General features: G+C 42.5%; 1 protein-coding gene and 1 pseudogene across 3 annotated transcripts in view; both read left to right on the top strand.

The window, feature by feature from the left end:
* Positions 1 to 26,080, top strand: part of LOC124797986 (lachesin) — an 871,202-nt gene that overhangs the window by 528,846 nt on the left and 316,276 nt on the right. For all 3 annotated transcript variants that reach the window (XM_047261164.1, XM_047261165.1, XM_047261166.1), the window contains exon 3: positions 21,698 to 21,898. In XM_047261164.1, coding sequence (XP_047117120.1) covers positions 21,698 to 21,898 — 201 coding nt within the window. The remainder of the gene's footprint in view (positions 1 to 21,697; positions 21,899 to 26,080) is intronic.
* Positions 22,596 to 22,713, top strand: LOC124799680 (annotated as a pseudogene).

Genomic DNA, 26,080 nt, shown 5'->3' on the forward strand with positions numbered 1-26,080 from the left:
CCTCGACGGGAAATTACGTTCGACCTCCTGGGGGAATTTGTAAGTAGCGAGCATGGAGGATGTGTACAGGGACTGCGGATGGGTTGCGCTAGGTGGGAATGTGGGTTGGCCGAGAGGTGTGCCGAGATAGTTGGCGCAGTGGCAATAAATACTGTCCGAGTGGCGCACTGGTTAATGCAACTTCCTAGTAAGCATTAGATCCTCGGTTTGAATCCCAGCCCGGTACACATGTTCACGAAATCCTGATGTAGCTGATATCAATAATCCTTTTCCTTCACTTTCCTTTCCTTTCCTTTCCTTTCCTTTCCTTTCCCTTTCCTTTCCTTTCCTCGCCTCCTCCTGCAATTTACATAATATGTTTCACATCCGCGAATTCCGTGTGGCGTCCGATCTTTCAGGCATGTCTATAACAAGGAACAATTGTTAACTTCCATTGTACCAGAGGGAGTTGTAGAAGTGAAACGTTGTATAGGAAGATTATAATGTATACTATACAACAAATAATTGAGAACACTGGCTGAAACTGATACCCAGACTCGAAGACATTGTCACAGAAGGGAGGTAGTAGATGATCAAATCAAACCAGTAGGAAGACTGATGATCAAATGAAGAAAATAAAATACTATGGTAGATTCGTAGTTCCTTAACAAAGCAACGACTTTACAGATTACCACAACAACGGTAGTAGACAGATGGTGAAGAGCTGGTTCAGTCACGTTTCTTTTATTACCATATTCTGACTGTACGTTCAACAAGCAATAAAGGAAAATAAAAAAAAAAATCTGGAGAAGGAATTAAAGTGCAGCGAGAAGAAATAAAAACTTTGCTGTTTGCCGATGACATTGTACAGGGCAGTTATAGTCAAACTTTGGATACTTGAACCATTTTAGAAGGAAAACTATTTACCGTATGGAGAGCAGGATTAGCTTTCTTAATAGTGTTAATGTTATGACTTGCCTTTAGGTGCCGGTACTGGTACAGTGACGTAAGACAGAAAAACAAGCATCCCTGTGCAATAGAGTTGCAGACACTACACATGGGTCTCGACAAGGTGCGCATGGCTTTACTAGTAAAGCTGTTTCTTCAAAGCAACAGCAATAACGCCGCTGCTCTTTGCGAGTATCGACGCAGTAAAGGAATACGGAGAGTTCCTCTTTCCGCACTGGGGTGGAAGTACATAATCCGACAGTTCGAATCAACTGGCGAATTGGGAATTGTTCCTGAGACACACCGAAGGCCATTGATGCCATGGCTGAGAATGCTGGACACAGCGTGTGATCATAAGCAGTCAAAGAGCTGTCTCACTACAACTGAACATCCTGCGGTCCAGCGTTCGAAAAGTGCTGTGAGCGATTGAGAAATGGTATTCACTCTGTCGTGGATGCGTATAGTCGCCACAATGAGCAACATTTGTAACCTGAAGCGTAAACATGGTACGTAGATAACAAAAATTACCCTCGCGAGTGAATACTGAAATGCGTTTCTATCAACGGCTTATTCTTTATTTCTCTTCAGCCTGTTCTTACAGATGTTGCGACTAAGTTTGACTGTCCTACGACCACTCGGTTTTTATGAGGACTCTCTCATGAAGCGAAACTTCCATTGTGAACACACTGTGAGAGACAGTACACGACTTGGAAGTGCAGTGGAATGGAATGGATAGAGTTTTTAAAAGAGATTACGAAAGGTACACGAATAAAATTATAGCAAAGATAACGGAATGTGGTTGAATTAAGTAATGTAATGTTGAATGAATTAGATTAAGAAACTAAACGTTAACAGGCTGGTATTTGAGAAAAAAACTGATGATAGCCAAGTATAGAATATGTAAAATACGGACTGGCTATAGCCCAAAAGCATTTCTGAAAAAGCGGAATTCGTTAATATCTAATATAAACTATAGCTATAGGAAATATTTTCTAAAAGTACTCGTAGTTTTCTGATGTGTAGCCTTCTACGGAAGTGAGACGTGAACGACAAGGAGTTCAGGCAAGAAGATTTCAAAAGGCTCTGAGAACTATGCAGCTGAACTTCTGAGGTCATCAATCGTCAGGCAAGAAGAGACTTGAAGCTTTTGAAATGTGGTGTTACAGAAGGATGCTGAAATGGATGAGAAGACCGAGTAACTAATAAGGAAATACTGAACCGCACTGGGGAAAGAAATTTATAGCACAACTCGACAAGGAGGAGTCGGTAGATATGATGCCTCCTGAGGCGTGAAGGAATTTTCCGTTTTGTAACGGAGGGAAGTGTGCGAGTAAAGCTATAGACGGAAACCAAAGGATGAATACGGCTGGCAGGTTTGAATGGATGTAGGTTGCAATAGTTACTCAGGGACGAATAGGTTTGCACAGGATATGGTAACGTGGAGACATGGAAACCAGTCTTCTGACTGAAGACACCCGCAACAACAACACATCAACAATAAGAACTCCAGACAAATGTTAACGTTTGTTCGTTTGAAAAAAGTCAAAAAAGATTGGAAAGTGAAATTTAGTTTATTGGCCTGATCTAGAATCAAGGGGATAATCGAGCTTTGCATTCCTCATGACGATTACTAAAAATGCTGCCTCCACCATCATTCCATATGCCATTTGGTTGATTCACTCGCGACATTGTCCTCCAGTTTATTGATCGGAAATTGCACGCTGCCACACATCTTCTTAGTACCAGCGTAATCCAGTGTGAAAATTTCCTTGACTACCCGGATCCGAAAGCTCTTTGACGTATGATTGATCACCCGCGACGGCTCACGACTTCGACTGCAGCTGACGTAAATATTTGCAGCAAAGTGACAGAAAGAGTTTAAAATTCCCCGCAACGGTGTGGACAACGAACTCAGGCCGAAAGGAGGATGCACCAAAATTAAATAGTGAAACAGCGAGAAGGAACAATTATTTTCCGGTAGTGGACGTAATTATTTTGTATATTTGGAATTAAAACTTTATGTGCGCAGTTAAAGAGCATCGAACGTTGGTACAAGAGGAGGAGGAGGAGAGACATAGGCAGAAAAATATATGAAGGAAATAGGTGCAATTGCTGGCTCCTATTCTTCACTGTATGTATAAAATCTCTTTCAAATTCTAAAGGTGGCAGGGGTAAAATACAGGGAGCGAAAGGCTATTTACAATTTGTACAGAAACCAGATGGCAGTTATAAGAGTCGAGGGACATGAAAGGGGAGCAGTGGTTGGGAAGGGAGTAAGACAGGGTTGTAGCCTCTCCCCGATGTTGTTCAATCTGTATATTGAGCAAGCAGTAAAGGAAACAAAAGAAAAATTCGGAGTAGGTATTAAAATTCATGGAGAAGAAATAAAAACTTTGAGGTTCGCCGATGACATTGTAATTCTGTCCGAGACAGCAAAGGACTTGGAAGAGCAGTTGAATGGAATGGACAGTGTCTTGAAAGGAGGATATAAGATGAACATCAACAAAAGCAAAACAAGGATAATGGAATGTAGCCTAATTAAGTCGGGTGATGCTGAGGGAATTAGATTAGGAAATGAGGCACTTAAAGTAGTAAAGGAGTTTTGCTATTTGGGGAGCAAAATAACTGATAATGGTCGAAGTAGAGAGGATATAAAATGTAGGCTGGCAATGGCAAGGAAAGCGTTTCTGAAGAAGAGAAATTTGTTAACATCCAGTATTGATTTAAGTGTCAGGAAGTCATTTCTGAAAGTATTCGTATGGAGTGTAGCCATGTATGGAAGTGAAACATGGACGATAAATAGTTTGGACAAGAAGAGAATAGAAGCTTTCGAAATGTGGTGCTACAGAAGAATGCTGAAGATTAGATGGGTAGATCACATAACTAATGAGGAAGTATTGAATAGGATTGGGGAGAAGAGAAGTTTGTGGCACAACTTGACCAGAAGAAGGGATCGGTTGGTAGGACATGTTCTGAGGCATCAAGGGATCACCAATTTAGTATTGGAGGGCAGCGTGGAGGGTAAAAATCGTAGAGGGAGACCAAGAGATGAATACACTAAGCAGATTCAGAAGGATGTAGGTTGCAGTAGGTACTGGGAGATGAAAAAGCTTGCACAGGATAGAGTAGCATGGAGAGCTGCATCAAACCAGTCTCAGGACTGAAGACAACAACAACAACAACAACATGTATAAAATATTTTAACTGCGACTTTGTGTTCCCTAACAGCGTAAAATCTTCATTTAGCTTTCTGGAATACTCTCTCAACAGATCCATAAACGCATGTGAGACCTAACGGAATTGGAGATCTTGACATTATCACGTAATGGATGTCTCTACAGCACATTGAGGATTGTAACTTTCTTTGTTGTTTCCCTCCTTTCTTTCCTCTATTTGGCTTACTCTTTCCAGTCACTCATTGCTTCCATTTTCTTTAACATGATCTAAGCCTTTCTGTGTATTTTGTATCATAAATCATCGTGTGGAGATGGTCTTTTTCAAAATGGTTCAAATGGCTCTGAGCACTATGGGACTTAACATCTGTGGTCATCAGTCCCCTAGAACTTAGAACTACTTAAACCTAACTAACCTAAGGACATCACACACATCCATGCCCGAGGCAGGATTCGAACCTGCGACCGTAGCAGTCGCGCGGTTCCGGACTGAGCGCCTTAACCGCGAGACCACCGCGGCCTGCGATGGTCTTTTGCTGTCACAGTCTGTGTGACATTATAACTGTGGTCATGTGTCAAGTTTATAAAAAAAGTTAATTGTTACGCTTATGTGCAGATTTCATTAATTGTTTGCAAGGACAAAGCCTTATATTCATTTGGCGTAGTACCACAAGAGAAATCTTTGAAAGTATGGGAGAGAAAAATGAGACACAGGAAAAATTAAAATGGAACAACAATTTCACATAATACCAACAAGACACAAAGCAACAGAGAAAGGGAGGAAAGTACAAGCTAATATTTCCATACATGACAGATAGCAGTAAATTGTGTCGCAACTAAAAAGAGCAGCTAGTGGAGCTATAGGATACATTAAGGTGAAAAATGAGCAGAACTGCTTTGATGAAGAGAGTAAAACAGCGAGAAAGAAGACAAAGCCAGAAGAGCAATGCTACAAGTAGGTACAAGAACTAATTGTGAGAGATGTAATGAAATGTGGAGGCAGGTAAATGTAATTCGAAGAAAGCCAAAAGTGATAATTAAATCTAGACTGGATTTACTAGAAATCTCAGCAAATCAAAGTACATTTTGTTGATATATCTGGCAAACAAAGAATTAGCAGAATCCAAGAGGTGAAACATCTTATTTAAAAATAGAAAGAATTAATGCTAGAACGGAAAGCATTACTAATTCGTTGGGCAGAATCAAGCAAGGGGTTTGTTGTTGTTGTGGTCTTCAGTCCTGAGACTGGTTTGATGCAGCTCTCCATGCTACTCTACCCTGTGCAAGCTTTTTCATCTCCCAGTACCTACTGCAACCTACATCCTTCTGAATCTGCTTAGTGTATTCATCTCTTGGTCTCCCTCTACGATTTTTACCCTCCACGCTGCCCTCCAATACTAAATTGGTGATCCCTTGATGCCTCAGAACATGTCCTACCAACCGATCCCTTCTTCTGGTCAAGTTGTGCCACAAACTTCTCTTCTCCCCAATCCTATTCAATACTTCCTCATTAGTTATGTGATCTACCCATCTAATCTTCAGCATTCTTCTGTAGCACCACATTTCGAAAGCTTCTATTCTCTTCTTGTCCAAACTATTTATCGTCCATGTTTCACTTCCATACATGGCTACACTCCATACGAATACTTTCAGAAATGACTTCCTGACACTTAAATCAATACTGGATGTTAACAAATTTCTCTTCTTCAGAAACGCTTTCCTTGCCATTGCCAGCCTATATTTTATATCCTCTCTACTTCGACCATCATCAGTTATTTTGCTCCCCAAATAGCAAAACTCCTTTACTACTTTAAGTGCCTCATTTCCTAATCTAATTCCCTCAGCATCACCCGACTTAATTAGACTACATTCCATTATCCTTGTTTTGCTTTTGTTGATGTTCATCTTATATCCTCCTTTCAAGACACTGTCCATTCCATTCAACTGCTCTTCCAAGTCCTTTGCTGTCTCTGACAGAATTACAATGTCATCGGCGAACCTCAAAGTTTTTATTTCTTCTCCATGAATTTTAATACCTACTCCGAATTTTTCTTTTGTTTCCTTTACTGCTTGCTCAATATACAGATTGAACAACATCGGGGAGAGGCTACAACCCTGTCTTACTCCCTTCCCAACCACTGCTTCCCTTTCATGTCCCTCGACTCTTGTAACTGCCATCTGGTTTCTGTACAAATTGTAAATAGCTTTTCGCTCCCTGTATTTTACCCCTGCCACCTTTAGAATTTGAAAGAGAGTATTCCAGTCAACATTGTCAAAAGCTTTCTCTAAGTCTACAAATGCTAGAAACGTAGGTTTGCCTTTCCTTAATCTTTCTTCTAAGATAAGTCGTAAGGTCAGTATTGCCTCACGTGTTCCAGTGTTTCTACGGAATCCAAACTGATCTTCCCCGAGGTTGGCTTCTACTAGTTTTTCCATTCGTCTGTAAAGAATTCGTGTTAGTATTTTGCAGCTGTGACTTATTAGCTGATAGTTCGGTAATTTTCACATCTGTCAACACCTGCTTTCTTTGGGATTGGAATTATTATATTCTTCTTGAAGTCTGAGGGTATTTCGCCTGTTTCATACATCTTGCTCACCAGATGGTAGAGTTTTGTCAGGACTGGCTCTCCCACGGCCGTCAGTAGTTCCAATGGAATATTGTCTACTCCGGGGGCCTTGTTTCGACTCAGGTCTTTCAGTGCTCTGTCAAACTCTTCACGCAGTATCATAAGCAAGGGGTTACTATATGCTTAAAAAACAAAGACACAGTTGGATGCAGTAGGGCAAGAAAAGGAGGACGAGAACAAAAATGGAATACATGAATGTACCGAAGGGGCACTACGTAAAGAATAAACAAAGAAATGATGAGGGAATCAAAAACAAACAAACTACCCTTGAGAAATGATATTCAGGAGATGAACAAAATATGCGAATTTTGAAATCATAAAACAACTGTGATGTAGAGGGAGAAAATTTCTACAGACATGAGTAGCAGTATTGCGTCCAATGCACAAAAAAGTGAAAAAAGACTTACTGTATGAAGTGGGACTCATTCAACAAGAATGGAGATTATTTGGCACATCCACTGAGGCTCACAAATTGCTCAGTGCGCATCGTTTTCTTTTTGGTACAGTAAATGAAAACAGCACAGCTACGAAATGTCGGCTGGTGGGACTTAATGAGACTATTCAGCCTATAGCATGGCGTACACATACGCACACGCACAACACACACACACACACACACACACACACACACACACACACACACACACACACACTGACCACCGTACTGTTTGCGCAGTAATTTTGCTTCTATGACAACCACACATGCTGCCTCAGAAATATACGGCAATACACAACATGTCCCGTGCGTTCTGTGGGAGAGAGGGACCATTCGTGCCTTTCATCAGTAATTCTCGCGCTGTCCATCAGCCCGAGTGCTACAGGGTGATAATTTTCTCCACTGCTCAAAGATGAGTCGTGCATAAAATATATAGTGCTCTTACTATGTACGAGTACAACCACTGTCAGGACATAAGTTTCAAAGCTCTTCGCAGTACGGTTAGTGTGCAAAATTATGCGTTTTGTTTGTCACTGTGGGAACATGCAGGCGGCGGCGTTCCTGAGGCACATTTATCGCCAAGCCACCATATACAATGTGGCAGACAGCCACATTCTGGGACTGCCTGGTTACTGGACATCGTATACGTTCTTGTATGACCGTACTACACTGCGAAATTTGAAATATGTCCACCGACTGCTGCAGTGGGTAACCGTTCCAAATATTCGAGTGATTACGATGTTGTCGAAATGTTTTCGAAAGCTTATTCGGCAAACAATAGCAGTAACAATTTGTCACATTGATATTTTTTTCCCCTCTCGATTTTTACTCCTGTAACAAAACCGTCATTATAACCTTAATATCGGCCGGCCAGTGTGGCCGAGCGGATCTAGGCGCTTCAGTCTGGAACCGCGCGACCGCTACGGTCGCAGGTTCGAATCCTGCCTCGGGCATGGATGTGTGTGATGTCCTTAGGTTAGTTAGGTGTAAGTAGTTCTAAGTTCTAGGGGACTGATGACCTCAGATGTTGAGTCCCATAGTGCTCAGAGCCATAACCTTAATAAAAGCGCTCTGTGACGTTAGTGGGTAAAACATTTCAAATGCGCGCGTGCGCAATCATACACACACACACACACACACACACACACACACACACACGCAAACCTAATGTCACACGTAAAAAAAATTTGGAAGTGCCGTTATGGTCATTGGCTCAATATCTATACTTAAAATACGTGTATACGTATGTGAGTGAACGACCACTTGCTGAATGCAAGTGTGAACCAGCCACCACAGAAACTAACTAATGTTTGCTATTTACTAAATTAGTTAAACCAAAAATAATATTCGGACAGCCGATTTTTGTAACTTTTTATTTAGGCCACCAGTTTCGACTACTGAATAGTCAGTTTCAGGTACTATACAACAAAAATTATAAGACATCAGACCAGTACATAATAAGATGCCATATGTACTACTATATTAACGAAATGGAGGGTACAAATTAACATATTTAAGTAGAAGAAGTAATGACGTAATACACTCAAGGTAAATTAATGCTACACTTTCATTATCCAAGAATATCTAAGGACAATGGCGACAAGGCTCCTTTTAAAGTTCTGAATGGAATAAAATTAATAGCATCAGATAACTAGTGTAAAACGACAGGAGTGTAAGAAAACACGTAAAATAATAAACAGCCGTACTGGGAAAATTTATTATTTTTCGCTGTGTTTCTTAAAATTTTACATTAGGTATCTGAAGCTATTTATCTTATTACATTAGAGAAAAAAAGAGCCTTGTCGCCTATATCCTCACATATTTTTGGACAATGAACGAATAAGACTTATGTTTACATTACAATAATGCTATTGTTTTTGTGAGTTATTTCTGGTACGTGACTTATCGTTCACTATGTGTGCAAACTATAGTATATCCTTGATTGTACCCTTAGTCTATTACTTCATTGCTGATTTCCTTTTACATATAGATATTAATTTTTATCCTTTGTTCCGTTCATGTAATACTATGCACGACATTTTATTGTTTATGGGTCCCATGTCTTTTTACTAAAAAGAAAGGCCTGAAGATCATTCTCTAGAGGAGTCTGAGCGGATAGCCTAAATAAAAAGCTATAAAAATAATCACTGTTGATATATTATTTTCATAATTCTTCGTCCCGGCGCAGTCCCATACTCTGAAATTTCAAGATGGAGTTCCATTTACCAAGATAGATAAATCAGGCACGACACAACACATTTGCCGCTTCATCAGATAAAAGTGAAGTTAGATCTGGCGAAAAGCAATTGCTGACCTCTGCTCCAAAGACATAAAGTGTAATATCTCAAAACGTGACGTACCGTGACGTGTACACTGCAAGGCTCCCAAAATAGTGGTTCCTCACTCCAGGGCAGCAAGTGGGGCATAGATCGAAAGACGAGCCCTCATTAGTACACCCAGGAGCTGGTAGAGCGTTCGCCTCTATCTTACAGTTATCTTTATCTCACCTGTTGTCCGTAATCTGTAACTGTTCTTCGTCTCAATGACACGCGACAGTTCTGCTGTGGGTAGCACAATGCTGAGAGCATTTTCCATTATGACAAGTATCCAAAGCGGATGGAGCTACATCCCTGGCGACTAGAAAGTATCTGGCCAACTCTCCTTGTTGTTGAACTGGTACTTAAATTTAGCCTGTGGTGAGAATCTAGTATATAGTCACAGCTGCACTTTATAATTTACAGGTGACAAATATCGGACTAACACAAAATTACTAACTGTCAGGTTATTAACAAAGTTCAGTTCCTACAAGAAACACACTTGACAAATCGACATCGTAAAATGTTAACAAATCATGATGGAGCTACAATTTGCACAAAGGTTTTATAAAGAATACTCTGAGGTTTTCCGAACAGTTTACTGAAAGTTTATATTATACTTATTTTATTATTGTGGTTCTTGATTGCATACTGAATTTAGAAGAGCAGATGTAGAAGTTGTACTTTCCACATCAGACCGGTTATAAAACAGGTTAAGGAATGCTGTCAAAGAAAGAAATGACGATGTTTTTAAGCACATAGGTGGTGTACGGTGTAAAATTCAATACGTCCTCATGATACGTTTTGTCCAGTGTGGAAGGAACATTAGAGCACGATACTATGAACCCACGGAGAGTATTGAAGCTGAAAAACCTATGTAAGGTAGCCATCTCAGGAAAATAGGCCACGCAAGTTGAAGCATGAAAAGTAATTTATAAGTTATACGCAAACTAGGAAGCATATAGATAGATTACTTGATGCCACTTGAGGATATGGAAATTTTTACCGTCAAAACGAAACAATAATCTGAATTACTACTCTGTGAACAGGACGAGCATTACACTGAAGTGACAAAATCATGGGAAACGTCTTAATATCGTGTCGGACCTCCTTTTGCCAGGCGTAGTGCGGTTAACTCGACGTGGCATGGACTCAACAAATCGTTGGAAGTCCGCTGCAGAAATATTGTGCCATGCTGCCGCTATAGCCGTCCATAACAGCGAAAGTGTTGACGGTGCGCAATATAGTGCACGAACAGACCTCTCTAGTACATCCCGTAATATTCGATGGGATCATGTCAGGCGATCTTTATGACCAAATCATGCCATCCAGTTGTCCTGAACGTTCAAACCAATCGCGAACAATTGCGGGATAGTGACATGAGACCGTTGTTTGGGAACAAAATGTTCACGAATGGCTGCAAATGATCTTCAGGGAAGAGAACATAACCATTTTCAGTCAATGGTCTGCAAGTTGGACCGAGGACCATTATATTCCATACGATTACGGAGCTTCCACTGTGCTTTCTTGACAACTTTTGTTCACGACTTCGTGGGGTCTGCTCCACACTCTAAAACTACCATCAGTTTTTACCAATTGAAATAGGGACTCTTGTGACCAGCCCATGGTTCTCTAATCGCTTAGGGTCCAACCAAAAAGCCACGAGCCGAGGGGAGGCGATGCAGGTAATGTGCTATTAGCAAAGGCCCTCTGGTCGATAGTCTGCTGCCATAGCCCATTAACGCCAAATGTCTCTGCACTGCCCTGACCGATACGTTTGTTATACGTCCCACGTTGATTCCTGCGGTTATTTCACGCAGTGTCGCTTGTCTGTTAGCACTGACAACGTCTAGGCAAACTCCATAGCTCTCGGTAGTTAAGTGAAGGTCCGTGATGAGAGGTAATGCCTGAAATTAGTATTCTCAGTACACTGTTGAAACTGTGGATCTCGGAATAGTGAACTCCTTAACGACTTCAGAGATTAAATGTTCCATTCGTCTAGCTCCAAATACGATTCCACTATGAAAGTGTTAATTTCCTTCGTGCAGGGCATATAATCACACCGGAGACTTTTCACTTGAATCGCCTGAGTACAAGTGGCAGGTCCGCCACTGCACTGCCCTTTTATACCTTGTCCATGCGACTCTACTTCCACTTGTATATGTGCATATCGCTATCCCATGACTTCTGTCAGCTCAGCGTACGAGTCTACTTTCCTAGAGAAACAATAAGTTTTCCTTCAATTTGAGTGCGCAAACACGTCATATAAGTAGCACATGATGTAACGTAAGTTCATTGTAAACCTTTTGAAAAACCTCTGTGTATTCTTCCTAAAATCTGTATCTCAAAGCGATAATTTCATCAGATTTTCTAAGCGTTTTACGAAATCGATTTCTTAATTACGAGTAAATTTCTTGTAATGTTCTAAATGATAGTTACCTTGCATTTTGGCTTCTCGTAGCGTACTTGACGCTGGATGTTTGTCACCCGAAATAATAGCTACTAAACCACGTCGTGGAGGTGAGCCAGTATACCGCGTTCAGTAGTGTAATAATTTCCATTGTTGGCACATTGTTAATTCATTCCCACGGATTTCAGTACTCCATGGTAGCTAGCGGTAAGAAACTCCTTCCTGCTCCTTGTCTTTTCAAGTGGAGGGGGCTGTCCTGAATACTGTAGCTACAGGGTCAAAATGCTGGAGCACCTGCATAAAACCCAGGGACATGATAGCTGGGCACGGAACGACTATCAGAAACTAGATAGAGGGAAGTAAGAAGTCCGTAGTATGTGATTGTGGGTCCACCTTGGGGCAAAACGTTTTGTTTTTGAGTTTCTCAAACTAATGTCTGCGAAATACCTCCATCTTCAGCGGATTTCTTAAATCTTAAACTTGAAAATTGACATCTTTACATTATAAAAAGCCTTATCATGTGCTGTACTGTTTGCTTCCAGGTATGTCGAAGAATAATCGTGTAGTACCTTTGTGCGTAATTGCCATTGCACATTTGTATGACTGTTGTTGTTTTACGGCACGCTACATATCATCTCCAAATGCAAACCGGCTGTTATTAAGAAATAGTAAAATATGTTCAAAAAATGTTCAAATGTGTGTGAAATCTTATGGGACCGAACTGCTAAGGTCATCAGTCCCTAAGCTTACACACTACTTAACCTAAATAATCCTAAGGACAAACACACACACCCATGCCCGAGAGAGGACTCGAACCTCCGCCGGGACCAGCCGCACAGTCCATGACTGCAGGGCCCTAGACCGCTCGGCTAATCCCGCGCGGCAGGAAAATATGGATTTTAAAACGTTTGTATTATGAAACCGAAGTCTGTGGCTGTGTTATGTGACACTTTTGGTGGGTATTAGATTATAATTACTCCGTAATGTATAGGTTAGTTGGTCGACTTACATTACTTCTAAAATCATAGAGAATGTTAATTTTCACTTGGGAAGTAATTCAAATATTACGCCACCTTGCTGTCTGCATCTGACCCAAGACGTATAGCATATCAAGAGAATCCTTAAATCTGTTACGGGAATTCTGACGAGTTCTGTTCATGTCTTTTATTTCTGTTCTGTCTGAGTTCTCTGTTGGGGCCAGAGACTCCTGAGCAACATTGTTTCGTTGGTTTCGATGTACACGCCGCAAAAACTTACTGCATTCAGTTCACGAAACGCTTACTTCTTGCAATTTGTAGATTAGTTGTTATATTGTAGATACAGTCTCATATGTTTAAAAAATCTGAAAAAAGACGAGAATGAACGATATCTCAGTTGTGATTACGCAATGACATTTTATAGCAGGTGGCAGGGAATATTTTATGGACCGTATAGTTGAATTCCTGCCTGAGAATAAATAAGTGAAAGGCAGAAATAAACGATGAGCACGAACATAGGAAATCATGACTATTCAAATGTTAGAACTCTGTTACAGTACACTGGATAGACAACGAAACTGCAACACGAAAAACAAACTAAGGGACAGATAGTTTTTCACATGTTGATATTTTCCTGTTTTACAACCACTTATCTGGAAGACACGAAGTGTATCTTTACGCTACTATATATCTGATACCATACAATACTGTGCAAAATGTGCTTGGCGTTCCATGCGATAAGTACGTATACCGGATATACAGGTGTAATTAGAATGTTTTAATGTAGGTATTCACTAATTCGAATAGAATTTAACACTTTCGAGCTACCTTACGTGTCAGTTTGACTGCTTTCTGTAATGTAAATGTTGCGTTCGAAGCAAGTTTTTACATTTACCCTTTCGCCAGACGCTCTGTGTTGAAGTATATAAAGTATTGTTTCGTCTGTCCACATAGCAGTACAGTGATGATGAGTTGCAGATATGATAGTTTAGCTCCCCAGTAACGGAATTTTATGTATTGTTTCGTCTGTCCACGTAGCAGTGCAGTGATGATGAGTTACATATATGATAGTTTAGCTCCCCAATAACTGAATTTTATTGCTGCACGAACCTTAGACATCAAAAACCAATTTCTTTCTGAGTGTGTGACACAGCAGAAAATGCTATATACTGCATAACGACCTGCAGCCAACGAAGTTTATAATGGGTACAAGTAAAAGGCTTCGTTAGTATAATTCCGCTGTTCAGTAACTCATGAAGAAACCAGCCATTCGTGTATAATGGTTAACAATGTGTCTCCAGTTTGTCTGTGGTATTAAAAGGCAACATAAAATGACTAAAACTTAACGATGACACTCATTTAAAAAATGGAAGTCACTGGCAAGCTTCACTTCCCAAACAGATGGTCAAGTTCAAATGGTTAAAATGGCTCTGAGCACTATGGGACTTAACATCTGAGGTCATCAGTCCCCTAGAACTTAGAACTACTGAAACCTAACTAACCTAAGGACATCACACACATCCATGCCCGAGGCAGGATTCGAACCTGCGACCGTACCGGTCACGCGGTTCCAGACTGTAGCGCCTAGAACCGCACGGCCACTCCGGCCGGCGATGGTCAAGTCAGCACTCCATTATACACTGTAGGAGATTTAGCTGAGGATCTTGATGGACATTCTTGCAATCAGGAATTGTTTTTGGAGAGATAGTGGAGCTGAAATTGTTCTTATTTTCGGTAATAATGGTTTCGCAGCGTTCTAACTAACTCCCAGAAAATCGCATAGATGACACAGTGGTTAGGGAGGTAGACGCGCGTTCAGTAAGTCTGGGTTCAGACCCTGGCCGCGTACCCAGATTTAAATCTTCTCTGGTTTCTCTAAATCAATTAAGGAGAATGATGAGATGTTTCGTTTAAATAGAATACCGCCTTTTTTCCTAATTCTCCTCTATTCCGACCTTGCACTTCGTTTCTAATGACATATTTGTCAACGAGACATTCAGCCCTAATTTCTCTTCCTTCCTTGCTAGAGAGTTGGTTGCCATGCAGTAGCTAATCTGCAGAGTGTCCAGGCGTGGAAACTATGCCCGAGTAGGTGAAGTTGATTCCAGACAGCTGCAGTGGGCTGGGCGCAGCAGCTTCGCACTCCGACGTCGAGCAATAACGTAACTCGAGTTTATAAATTTCTGTATGGCAACGCCTCAGTGTTTTCACAGCGTCGTAGACGGCTACTGTTTTCGCGAAGTCGTTAGCGCTTCGCAGTCGAAAGTTGGCAACAGCGCTGCGAGGTAACTTCCTACACTGTCTCGACAACAGCTGTTGCTACCTGCCAGTAGTCAACAGAAGCGATTACCCGAAGATGGGGATGTATATCTTTATTTATTGTGTAATTTACACAAAGTGATCGGGTGGTAGACTCAGGAATCTATGGGGTACCAGCTCACACAACATTTTCAAGCAAAATACTTCATTTCCTTTGCACAGACATCCACTTACTTTCGATACGGCCAGTGGTGTTAAAAGGTACTTCGCCAAATTACGAGAGCATAAAGAACCACTCTGACCAGACACATCATTGGGTTCAGCTTGATTTTTTTCTACACTAAAGCGCCAAAGAAATTGGTAAAGGCATGAAAAGCACTCAAGCTTCAGGCCGCGAGTGGCCTACCGTGACCATCCGACCACCGTGTCATCCTCAGGGTAGGACGCGGATAGGAGGGGCATGGGGTCAGCACACCGCTCTCCCGGTCGTTATGATGGTATTCTTGACCGAAGCCGCTACTATTCGGTCGAATAGCTCCTCAAATGGCATCACGAGGCTGAGTGCACCCCATTTGATAAAGGAATACATATTCAAATACTATGCAAACAGAAAGAATACGGCACTGCAGTCGGCAACGCCTATAAAAGACAACAAGTGTCTGGTGCATTTGTTAGATCTGTTACGGCTGCCATAACGGCAGCTTATCAAGAGTCAAGTGAGTTTGAACATGGTGTTACAGTCGGCGCACGGGTCATCGAACACAGCATCTCTGAGGCAACGTTTAAGTGGGGATTTTCCCAGACGACCATTTCACTGGTATACCGTGAATATCGTGGCATACGGTAGAACATCAAATCTTCAACATCGCCTTTGCCGGAAAAAGATCCTGCAAGAATGGGATCAACGACGACTGAAGAGAATTGTTCAGTGTGACAGAAGTGCAACTCTTCCGCAAATTGCTGCAGATTTCAGTGCTTGGCCATCAAGCAGTGTCATCGTGCGAACCATTCAACGAAATATAATCGATACGGGCTTCCGAAGCCGAAGGACCATTCATGTGCACTTCATCATTGTACGACACAAGTCTTTACAATTCGCCTGGGCCCGTCAATGCGAACATTGGATTGTTGATGACTGGAAACATGTTGCCTAATCGGAGGAGCCTCGTTTCAAATTGTACTGAGAGGATGGACGTGTACGGGTATGGAAACAACCTCATGATTCCATGGACCCTACATGTCAACAGGGGACTGCTCAACCTGGTGGAGGCTCTGTAATGGTGTGAGGCGTCTGCAGTTGGAGTGATATGGTTCAAATGGCTCTAAGCATTATAGGACAACATCTGAAATCATGAGTCCCCTAAAACTACACTGCTGGCCACCGTAAATGCAACACCAAGAAAGACAAGAGGTAGCACAACAAAATTTATTTTGTAGATAACATGTTGACCAAGTATCAAATGATTACGTTTACAGACGTCTGTGACATGTGGTTCCTGCCAGAATCAGTAGCCAGAGTAGCCGCCATTGTTGGAGATCACCGCTGCCACACGTCTCGGCATTGAGTCAAAGAGACGTTGGATGTGTTCCTGGGGTACAGCAGCCCAAGCAGCTTCCACACGTTGCCAAAGATCATCTGGTGTGGCAGATGGGGATGTAATCTGGGTCACTCGTTGAGCAACCATGGACCACATGTTTTCTATCGGCGAAAGATCCGGAGAGCGAGCAGGCCAGGGAAGCAATTCAATCTGGTTATTGACGAAGAACTTTTGGACAATGCGTGCCACGTGTGGTCGCGCATTATCCTGTTGAAATATGGCTGTGGCCGAGCCCTGAAGGTAAGGAAGGACAACTGGCTCCAGCACCTCGGATATGTAGCGCCGGCTATTTAAAGTACCGGCAATGCGTACTAGAGGCGTGCGAGAGTAATATCCAATACCGCCCCATACCATAATACCCGGTGCAAGACCAGTGTGGCGGTGCATAATGCAGCTGTCCAGCATCCTCTCTCCACGGTGTCTCCACACTCGAATCCGACCATCGTGGTGCTGCAGACAGAAGCTTTTGCCTATCAGCACGTGCAGTGGTGCACCGAGGTGAATCCGATCGACCACGTCGGTCCGTCGTACCCTCCTGCATCCAACGGTCACATATCCGCATTACAGTTGTTTGGTTTCGTCCAACACGACTAGCGATTTCTCTGTATGATAATCCACAATCTCGGTAAGCCACTATCCTTCCTCTGTCGAACTCGGATACTTGATCAAACGATGTTCGCTGTTGTCTACGAGGCATAACTGATCGTCTTGTGAAACAACCACAAGGTAAACACACGTGCCGAACGTACACTCGTCGAAATCGCCAAGCCTTAAATGGCGCTATGAGGTGACGCCACAGGCGCACGTGATGTGCGTCTGCGCTGAAATTCTAATCAGTTGCATATCTCATCGCTGCAAACCCATGGTGTAAATTTCACTTGATTCGGATGCTTCCTTCAGGGTGTTGCATTTACGGTGGCCAGCAGTGTACTTAAGCCTAACTAACCTAAGGAAATCACACACATCCATGCCCGAGGCAGAATTCGAACCTGCGACCGTAGCAGCAGCGCAAATAAATCACACTCTGATGATACATTATCTTTTTTTAGAATTTTGATAGTAGAGTTGTCATGCAATGAAACCATTGGATTAATTATCCGGCAGACATATTAAAACCTCAATGTTACAAATCGTCTTTTTTAATATTAAAAATACAATATGTGGGATGATATTAAGCAATTGAACTATTGACTCTATCTAGCTGGAATTAACTGGTATCACTTCTTCTAGTTTTACAAAAACAGCTGGCCTGCGAAGACGGTCGTGTTCGTTTCGTTACAGACAAAGAGGCTTTCATGCTGGCAGCTCATTAATTTATTCATAAGTATACTTGATTATCTGCCCAGCTCGGATGACATAGCATCTAATTATATCATCATCTTAAAAGTTACATATCAAATGCTTGTAGTCTTACTTTTTATATTGTTTAATGTTGACGCAACTATACTCGTCGACGAAGCTAATGTGTTACACTGTAGCTCAGCTGAAAATTATGTAGATATTTCGTAACGTCCGAAACAGGTAACCGGTTGTATTAAACGGCAGCTATGATGAAATGATTTTGTGATAGTTTGTGACAAGGCATAACAAAATGGGGAACAGATAAAGGTATAATGAACAGAAAAACTATATGGCGATGTAAAAGAACTCTTACAGATGAACTGTGCCATATCAGGTATGCACATACCAAAACGCCAAGGTATTCCAATCCTATCGTTTTATAACTTCACTCCAGTATAGGAATTATACTCACCAGTGATGTCCAGCCTGCACAGCATATAATGTAGTGCACAGAATTACTATACAGCCACATAACTAAATTATTCTTCCAGTTTGGTAAATGAAAGATAACGTAAACACTCTGTTTTGTCGTGATGATGCATCAGAAAGAACGCTGCATCCAGAAAGAACGCTGACTCTTTTCTGGTTTCACATAGGTCTACACACTTTGTTCGCTGAAGAACGGGTTATTGTACAAAATAATCCACAAACGAGAAGAAAATTTTTATCACTCTCCCAAAGCGAATATAACGTCTGTAAACTATTGTGATGAATTTGAGTTATAATTTTTGTTTGTTGCTTACCCGGAACTTTCCATTTATATGTTAGCATTCTGTTGGTTATCCTCCTGAACGTTCCTCATGTGTATTTTCATAGGAAGCTCTCGTTTAATCCTGGCCCATAGGAATGTTCCTATTTCCCCATTTGCTTAAAGATACTTAGAAATTCAGTTTCCATTACAAAACACCCATTAAAATTTCATTTCAGTTTTAGTTTGAATACCTGAATTCTTTTAGAGATACTTGTTAGCTATGGTATGTGAATACTGTGATGATTCACGAAACGCTGGAAGATACACTTAGCAATACCTACTAAACGGTTCACTAAATCATAATATTTTTCGATGCTTGTTGTTTTTCTTTTCTTATTTCAATTAATCCTTTTGGAAGGAACGACAAATCAACGCATTGCTTAGACTAGTTTGTTTGCAAAGGCAGTTTCCTTCGGGCCCGTATGTTTCATTCTTCGAAAAATTTTTCGTACTCTTATTGTGTCTCCTTTCTTCCAGTTCTTGATTCTTTTCTTGTCCTGAAAGCCAGCCATTTCTACTGGTTCTTTAAAAAGCATTGTGTTCTTTTATTCTGTCCAAGCCGACTCCTGCATTTTCGATGTCTCTTCCTACTTCTCTCAGCCATGTGGGTTTGGATTTATAATTATTTATTAAGTTCTGGAACAAGCCACATAATAACACCTCCCCTATTTAATTGCACCGTCAATGATAAATATCTCGTACACTTCATTACACTATGAGTGTTTCTTACCTCATGTAATTATTCAGCATTTTTGGGTAAGTATTTGTACAGCAGACTAACGACAAATGCAGCAGCGCTGCCAGCATACGCTGCAGACAAACTTTCACTGAATGCTCAGAAAATAGCTCTAGTTAATGCGTTCAGAGGTATGAGTTATCGAATTTAAGTAAGATTCAGATTTTCTGCACGTAAGATCGTCTATAAGGCTAATTTTATTGCACTCTAACACACATAATCTGTGCACTCCCTTAGTTCCACTAATAATTATTGCAGCACTGAATAATCGTTACCCATGCGACAACTGAGTCTTTTGCGTTGCACCCCCAGAACATCATAACCATCTACCCAGTATCGATGTAAACCCGTCCAGGCGATGGCAGCGTTATCTGGCGAGGAATGTCTGCTAGGCAGACACACGCAAGGAGTATGTCGTATCAGTGAGATTGCTGTCCGTGTGTAGAATGGAGAAGGAGCACGATCAATCTGAATTTCATCGAAGGCAAATTGTGATGACCCGGAGGCTCCGCACGAGCATTTCTGGAACTGCATAACTTGTCGGGTGTTCGAGGAATGCTGTGACGAAACAAAGGTGAAACTACGCCCAGATGTCGTGGGAGTGGACGGGCATCCCTCATTACAGATGTCGAACGTGGTGTACTGGGCAGGCTGGTAAAACAGGACAGGCGATGAACTGTGACGGAACTGACATCAGACCTTAATGCCGTGTAGCGTACAAGCGTGTCTGAACAGTGTACCCAACACTCTTAAGATGTGCCTCCGCAGCCAATGATCCATGCATGTGCCAATATTAACACCACGACCCCGGCAACCACTACTGGAATGTGCAAGTGATCATCGGTACTGGACGTTGGTACAGTGGTAGAGCGTTGCCCTGTCTGATGAATGCCGACACCTTTTTTATCACACCGATGTGAGGGGTGAATCCGTTGTCTTCCAGAGGAACACCCTCTTGACACCTTTAGTACGGGATGGAGCCTAGCTATCGAAGGTTCCACTAAGCCCTGAGGAACATTCACGTCGGCGTTCATAGGTCCAGCGGAGCTCGTGCATGGCACCAAGGAGAATCGTACACGGGTTGCATACTAAGTATGCCCCTTCGTGACGGTCATGTTTTCAGACAGTGGAGGCATCTTTCAACAAGATAATGCGCCATGGCAAAAGGCCAGGAGTGTGATTGCGTGGTTCGACGATCGCAGTGGCGTGTTACAATTAACGTATTGGCCCCTCAACTTGCCAGATCTGAACTTGAACACATCTGGGATGTGATTGAAGGTACCGTCAGAGCTCATCGTCCCCCTCCTCTTAATTTACGGGAATTGAGTGACTTGAGCTCAGATATGGTGCCAGTTCCCTCCTGCGATCTTCCAAGGCATTATTGCTTCGTTGCCATAGCACGTCGCCTCTCTCATCCTTGCTAAGGGTGGTCTTACCATCTACTAAGTAGGCGGTCAGAATTTCAGATGCGTTTTTCACTACGTCTTGCCTGATAAACGTTGTGATCAGTCACATGCATTTCAATTAATTTTTTGAGTGGTTTCTAAACAATTCGAATTACCCAGTGTTGGATAGCTGCTGATGTTGAATTGTAGTTTTTTATGGTGGAGTCTGTCATGACACTTGCCCTTATTTGTCGAGGGTATCAAAACACATAGGATAATTTTGTGATGATCAAACCTACCAGTAACAAATCTAGCAGCCCGCCTCTGTATTGCTTCTATGTCCTCTCTCAATCCGACATGATAGGGATCCCAAACAGTCGAGCAATACTCAAGAATAGGTCGTATTAGTGTTTTATAAGCGGTCCCCTTTAGAGATGAACCACATCTTCCCAAAATTCTACCAATGAACCGAAGACGACTATCCGCCTTCCCCACAAGTTCCATTACATGCTTATCCCACTTCATATCCCTCTGCAATGTTACGCCCAAATATTTAATCGACGTGACTACTAATGGAGTATTCAAACATTACAGGATTCTTTTTCCTATTCATCTGCATTAATTTACATTTATCTATATTTAGAGTTAGCTGTCATTCTTTACACCAATCACAAATCCTGTCCAAGTCAATAACTTTGATTTAGCGGTAAGTTCGATTAATCGATACTGGGTTTAGCGAGAGCCGACTATCTCTGCCTACAGGGGACTACGTGCTGCTGTGGCGGCGCGGCACGGCCGTGCTGACGGCGGCCACGCTGATGGTGACGCGCGACCCGCGCTTCCGGCTGGTGGACGGCTACAACCTGCAGATCAGCGACGTGCGGCCGCAGGACGCCGGCGACTACGGCTGCCAGATCAGCGAGAACGCCGACCGCACCCAGATCCACACCGTCGAGATTCTCGGTCAGTACCCACCCACACACACACACACACACTTCTCTTTCTTTACTCCTCAGGTCTGCAACGGCAGTGGTGCGTTCCTTGGCGAGTACTTCACCGCTGACCAAAGGAACCATGCAACCATCGCGTCGCCGCTTTTATGCATCTTTCGCGCGATTGGAGCACATGTCACTGAGGTGACAAAACTCATGGGACATCTCATACTGTCGTATGGAACCGCCTTTTGCCCAGCGCAGAGCAGGAACTCGACGTGGCATGGCCTCGTTGGAAGTTACCTGCAAAAATATTGAGCCATGCTGCCTCTATAGCTGTCCATAATTCCCAAAGTGTTGTCGGTGCAGGTTTTTGCGCATAACAGACCTCTCAAATATATCCCGAATCGTTCACTCGAAATTTCCAGACTGTTCTTCAAACCAATCGCGAAGAACCGTGGCGCGGTGACATGGCTCATTGTCATCCATAAAAAAATCCGTCGTTATTTGGGAACTGAAGTACATCAATGGCTGCAAATGGTCTCCAAGTAGCCGAAAATAACCATTTCCACTCTGCTGGTGCTAATCATCATATATCTCGTGGTTTTTTAATATTTTACTTGCGATGGGAAGTTCTTTTTGTCGTCCTACATTCGTATTTGTTACATTACTTTTTAATAGTTTGACAGGACTACTTAAAAATTTTTAACGAAGGATTCTATCTCTCAGCCAATGGCCTTGCCGCAGTGATAACACCGGTTCCCGTCACATCACCGAAGTTAAGCGCTGTCGGGCTGGGCTAGCACTTGGATGGGTGACCATCTGTTCTGCCAAGCGCTGTTGGCAAGCGGGATGCACTCAGCCCTTGTGAGGCAAACTGCGGAGAAACTTCATTGGGAAGTGGCGGCTCCGGTCTCGAAAACTGACATACGGCCGGGAGAGCGGTGTGTTGACCACATGCCCCTCCATATCCGCTTCCAGTGACGCCTGTGGGCTGAGGTTGACACGGCAGCCGGTCGGTACCTTTGGGCCTTCATGGCCTGTTCGGGAGGAGTATTATATCTTTCAGAGTTTACTTGACGATTGCTTTCCGATGAAACCTTAATTGAATGATCTGTTGATAGCAAATTAATTTGCCAAAGCCAGTCAAGAAGTTAATTTAGTAAATGACTGTGAAGCTGACAGCTGATTATTTCTGTTCTTAAAATACCATTTACAGTCAATGATCTGTTCAGTAGGACCAGAGGACTCAGTCCATTCCATGTAAACACAGACTACAACATATGCATCCACCAACAGCTTGGACAGTGCTTTGTTGACAACTTGGGTTCATGGCATCGTGGAGTCTGCGCACTGTCGAACACTACCATCAGCTCTTAACAGCTGAAATCGGGACTCATCTGAGCAGGCCAGAGTTTTCCAGTCGTCCAGGGGTCCGACAGAAATGGTCAAGAGCGTAAGAGAGACACTGCAGGCGATGTCGTGCTGTTTGCAAAAGCGCTAGCGTCGGTCATCTGCAGCCTTAGCCCGTTAACGCCAAATTTCTAAAAAATAGTTCCAGCGCTATGGGACTTAACATCTGAGATCATCAGTCCCCTAGACTTAGAACTACTTAAACCTAACCAAAGACAGCACACACATCCATGGACGAGGCAGGATTCGAACCTGCGACCGTAGCACCAGCACGGTTCAGAACTGAAGCGCCTAGATGCGTTCGGCCACAGCGGCCGGCGCCAAATTTCTCCGCACTGTTCTAGCGGACACGTTCGCCTGTGTACCACACTGAATTCTGTGAATATTTCATCCAGTGTTGCTAGTCTAATAGCACTGGCAACTCTACGCAGACGTTGCTGCTCTCGGTAGTTAAGTGAAGGCCGTCGGCCACTGCGTTGTCCGTGATGAGAGGTAATTCCGGAAATTCGGTTTTCTCGGCACACTTTTGACACTGTGTAACTCGGAATATTGATTCTCTAACGAATTCGGAAATGTAACGCCCCATGTGTGTAACTCCAACTATCGTTCCGCGTTTAAAGTCCGTTAATTCCCGTTGTGAGGCCATAATCTTGTCGGAAACCTCTCCATATGAATCACCTGAGTGCAAACGGCAGCTCCGCCGATTCACTGTACTATTGGACCTTGTGTACGCTATACTACCGCAGCTGTATATCATGTGCATCTCGCTGTCCCATGACTTCTGTCACCTCTGTGTAGGTAAAAAATACTGGTCTAGTAGCATGTACTTCACAAGCGTTTTCGAAACATCGAGGTGAAGTATTCAATTTGACGAATCGACTCTTTCGCAAGCGAAAAGACTTACAGTAAATAGAATAAATCATAGTCTCGAGGTGTACTCGCATTTTATTTTCATTAATATTAAGTCGTGTCACCATTAACAACGCTTCAGTCGCTCATTTGGCGTCTTCGATCATTCATAGCTTCACACATGTGTTGCAGGTTCTTTTAGAGTCATAACCAACAAACAACAGGTCTGTTGTTAGTCTTTACATAACCAACATCAGATCAAAGAACTGAACCACTAAAGAGCAGTGTTTCCACCTTCATCCTAGGTAAAGAAAAGAAAATGCACCGTCAAGTCGTAAACATACGCAGTTCCATCTGCAGAAGCGTGTGTCAAGATTCTCACCGCAACAACAGACCACGCCATGTGCTACTGCCAAAGACGACGCCCCTTCAGCTGAGGCTGCTGCTTTTATTGATGGCTAGTGACGTCATTCCGTTGACATCAGACAATGCGAGTGTCACAATTACGATGTGTCGTATGACTCACATTCATCACCTTGTAAATTTAAGTTAAGTCGATTGGAAATAACACAGATACTTCAGTGCATCCAAATGACACTCGGAATTCCTCAAAAACTGCTGGTTCTGGTCATATGGAAACTGTTTATAATACAGATACAATCTTGTGGGTTATTAGACAGCGTCACAATTTTTTTAGACGATCGACGTGTCGATCCCTCTGCTGATACCGTCTTCAGCATCTTGTTGGTGCCCATGGTTGACCGAGAACTGCCAAAAATTAGCGTCGCGTTGTCTTATAAAGGGGGAGTTTTCTCACGCTAATGATGGAGAAGCGGGGTTATGGACTCCATTGGTGGGCCATCGTCGTTGGATTGTAAGTGAAGTTTCCCGCGCTAATGACGGAGGAGGGAGTTACTAGCTAAATTGTTGTGGTTATCATTGGTGGGACATGCTCATTGGATACAAAGGGATTTTTCATGCACTTATGCTGGAAAAGAGTTACTGGCTAAAATTCTTCCTGCTGCTAGTAGTGGACCGGGCAGAGTAAGAGAGGGGGAGTATGTATCAACAATATTATTTTCCACAGAGGCGACTTCCTGCCCGCACACACTGCGGCCGAGTATTCAGTTCCTTCAAGGCGGGCTGCCAGGAAGCCGGAATATTACAGCCATCCTCTCCAGTGATGTTGATATATTCTCAGAAATTTCAATCGCTTCTCTGAGTTTTCTTGCATAAATGTTAGTTTTTTTAGCTAGCACTCGTTATTGCAACCAATGCTTTGACTGAACCGGATAGAAAAAGGTAGAAAGGGCAAAAAACAGGAGAACAAATGTCTCTAGCGAAAAGTCAAAATAAAACTTTAACAGAATGTTCATAATGCTGTACATGAAAGAATCTCGTTTCCTCAGCGGTAACTAGATTTGGTCCAGGTTAAATTTGAAACTTCTTAATATGTCTTCATCAGTGCTTCAATTAATTAACAATAATTACATTACCTTTTAACTGAAAGTAGTTGTTAGGATCGAGGTATTTGGATCTCCTTCTTCCACTGAAATACATAAACTGCTTCAAAAGGATTATATAAAACAGTGTCAAAATTGAGGTGACACTTATTTTATCGGGCTTTGCAGATACGGTAGCCATCTGCCACAGAACCTGTTACGCGACTGTGAGTAAGAATTGAGTCTGACTTCCAGTATATGTTCTTAGGGCCGGGGCTAATTTATAAGCACAGAAACATACGAAAGTTTCAATCACACGAAGGAATGTGATGAGGTAAATATAAGTAAAAGGATCAATATGAAATGGGGCGGATGACTTCAAGCAATTTTGTGTACTGGCTGAATGTGTCTGTTACGTTGCACAAGGAGAGAGGAAAAAAAAAGAAGAAAAAAAGAGAGAGAGATAGAGAAAATTTTCACCTTAAGCAATCGGTTTGTAATAAATCTGT

Source organism: Schistocerca piceifrons, chromosome 5 (genome assembly GCF_021461385.2).
Source record: "Schistocerca piceifrons isolate TAMUIC-IGC-003096 chromosome 5, iqSchPice1.1, whole genome shotgun sequence".
Lineage (NCBI taxonomy): Eukaryota > Metazoa > Arthropoda > Insecta > Orthoptera > Acrididae > Schistocerca > Schistocerca piceifrons.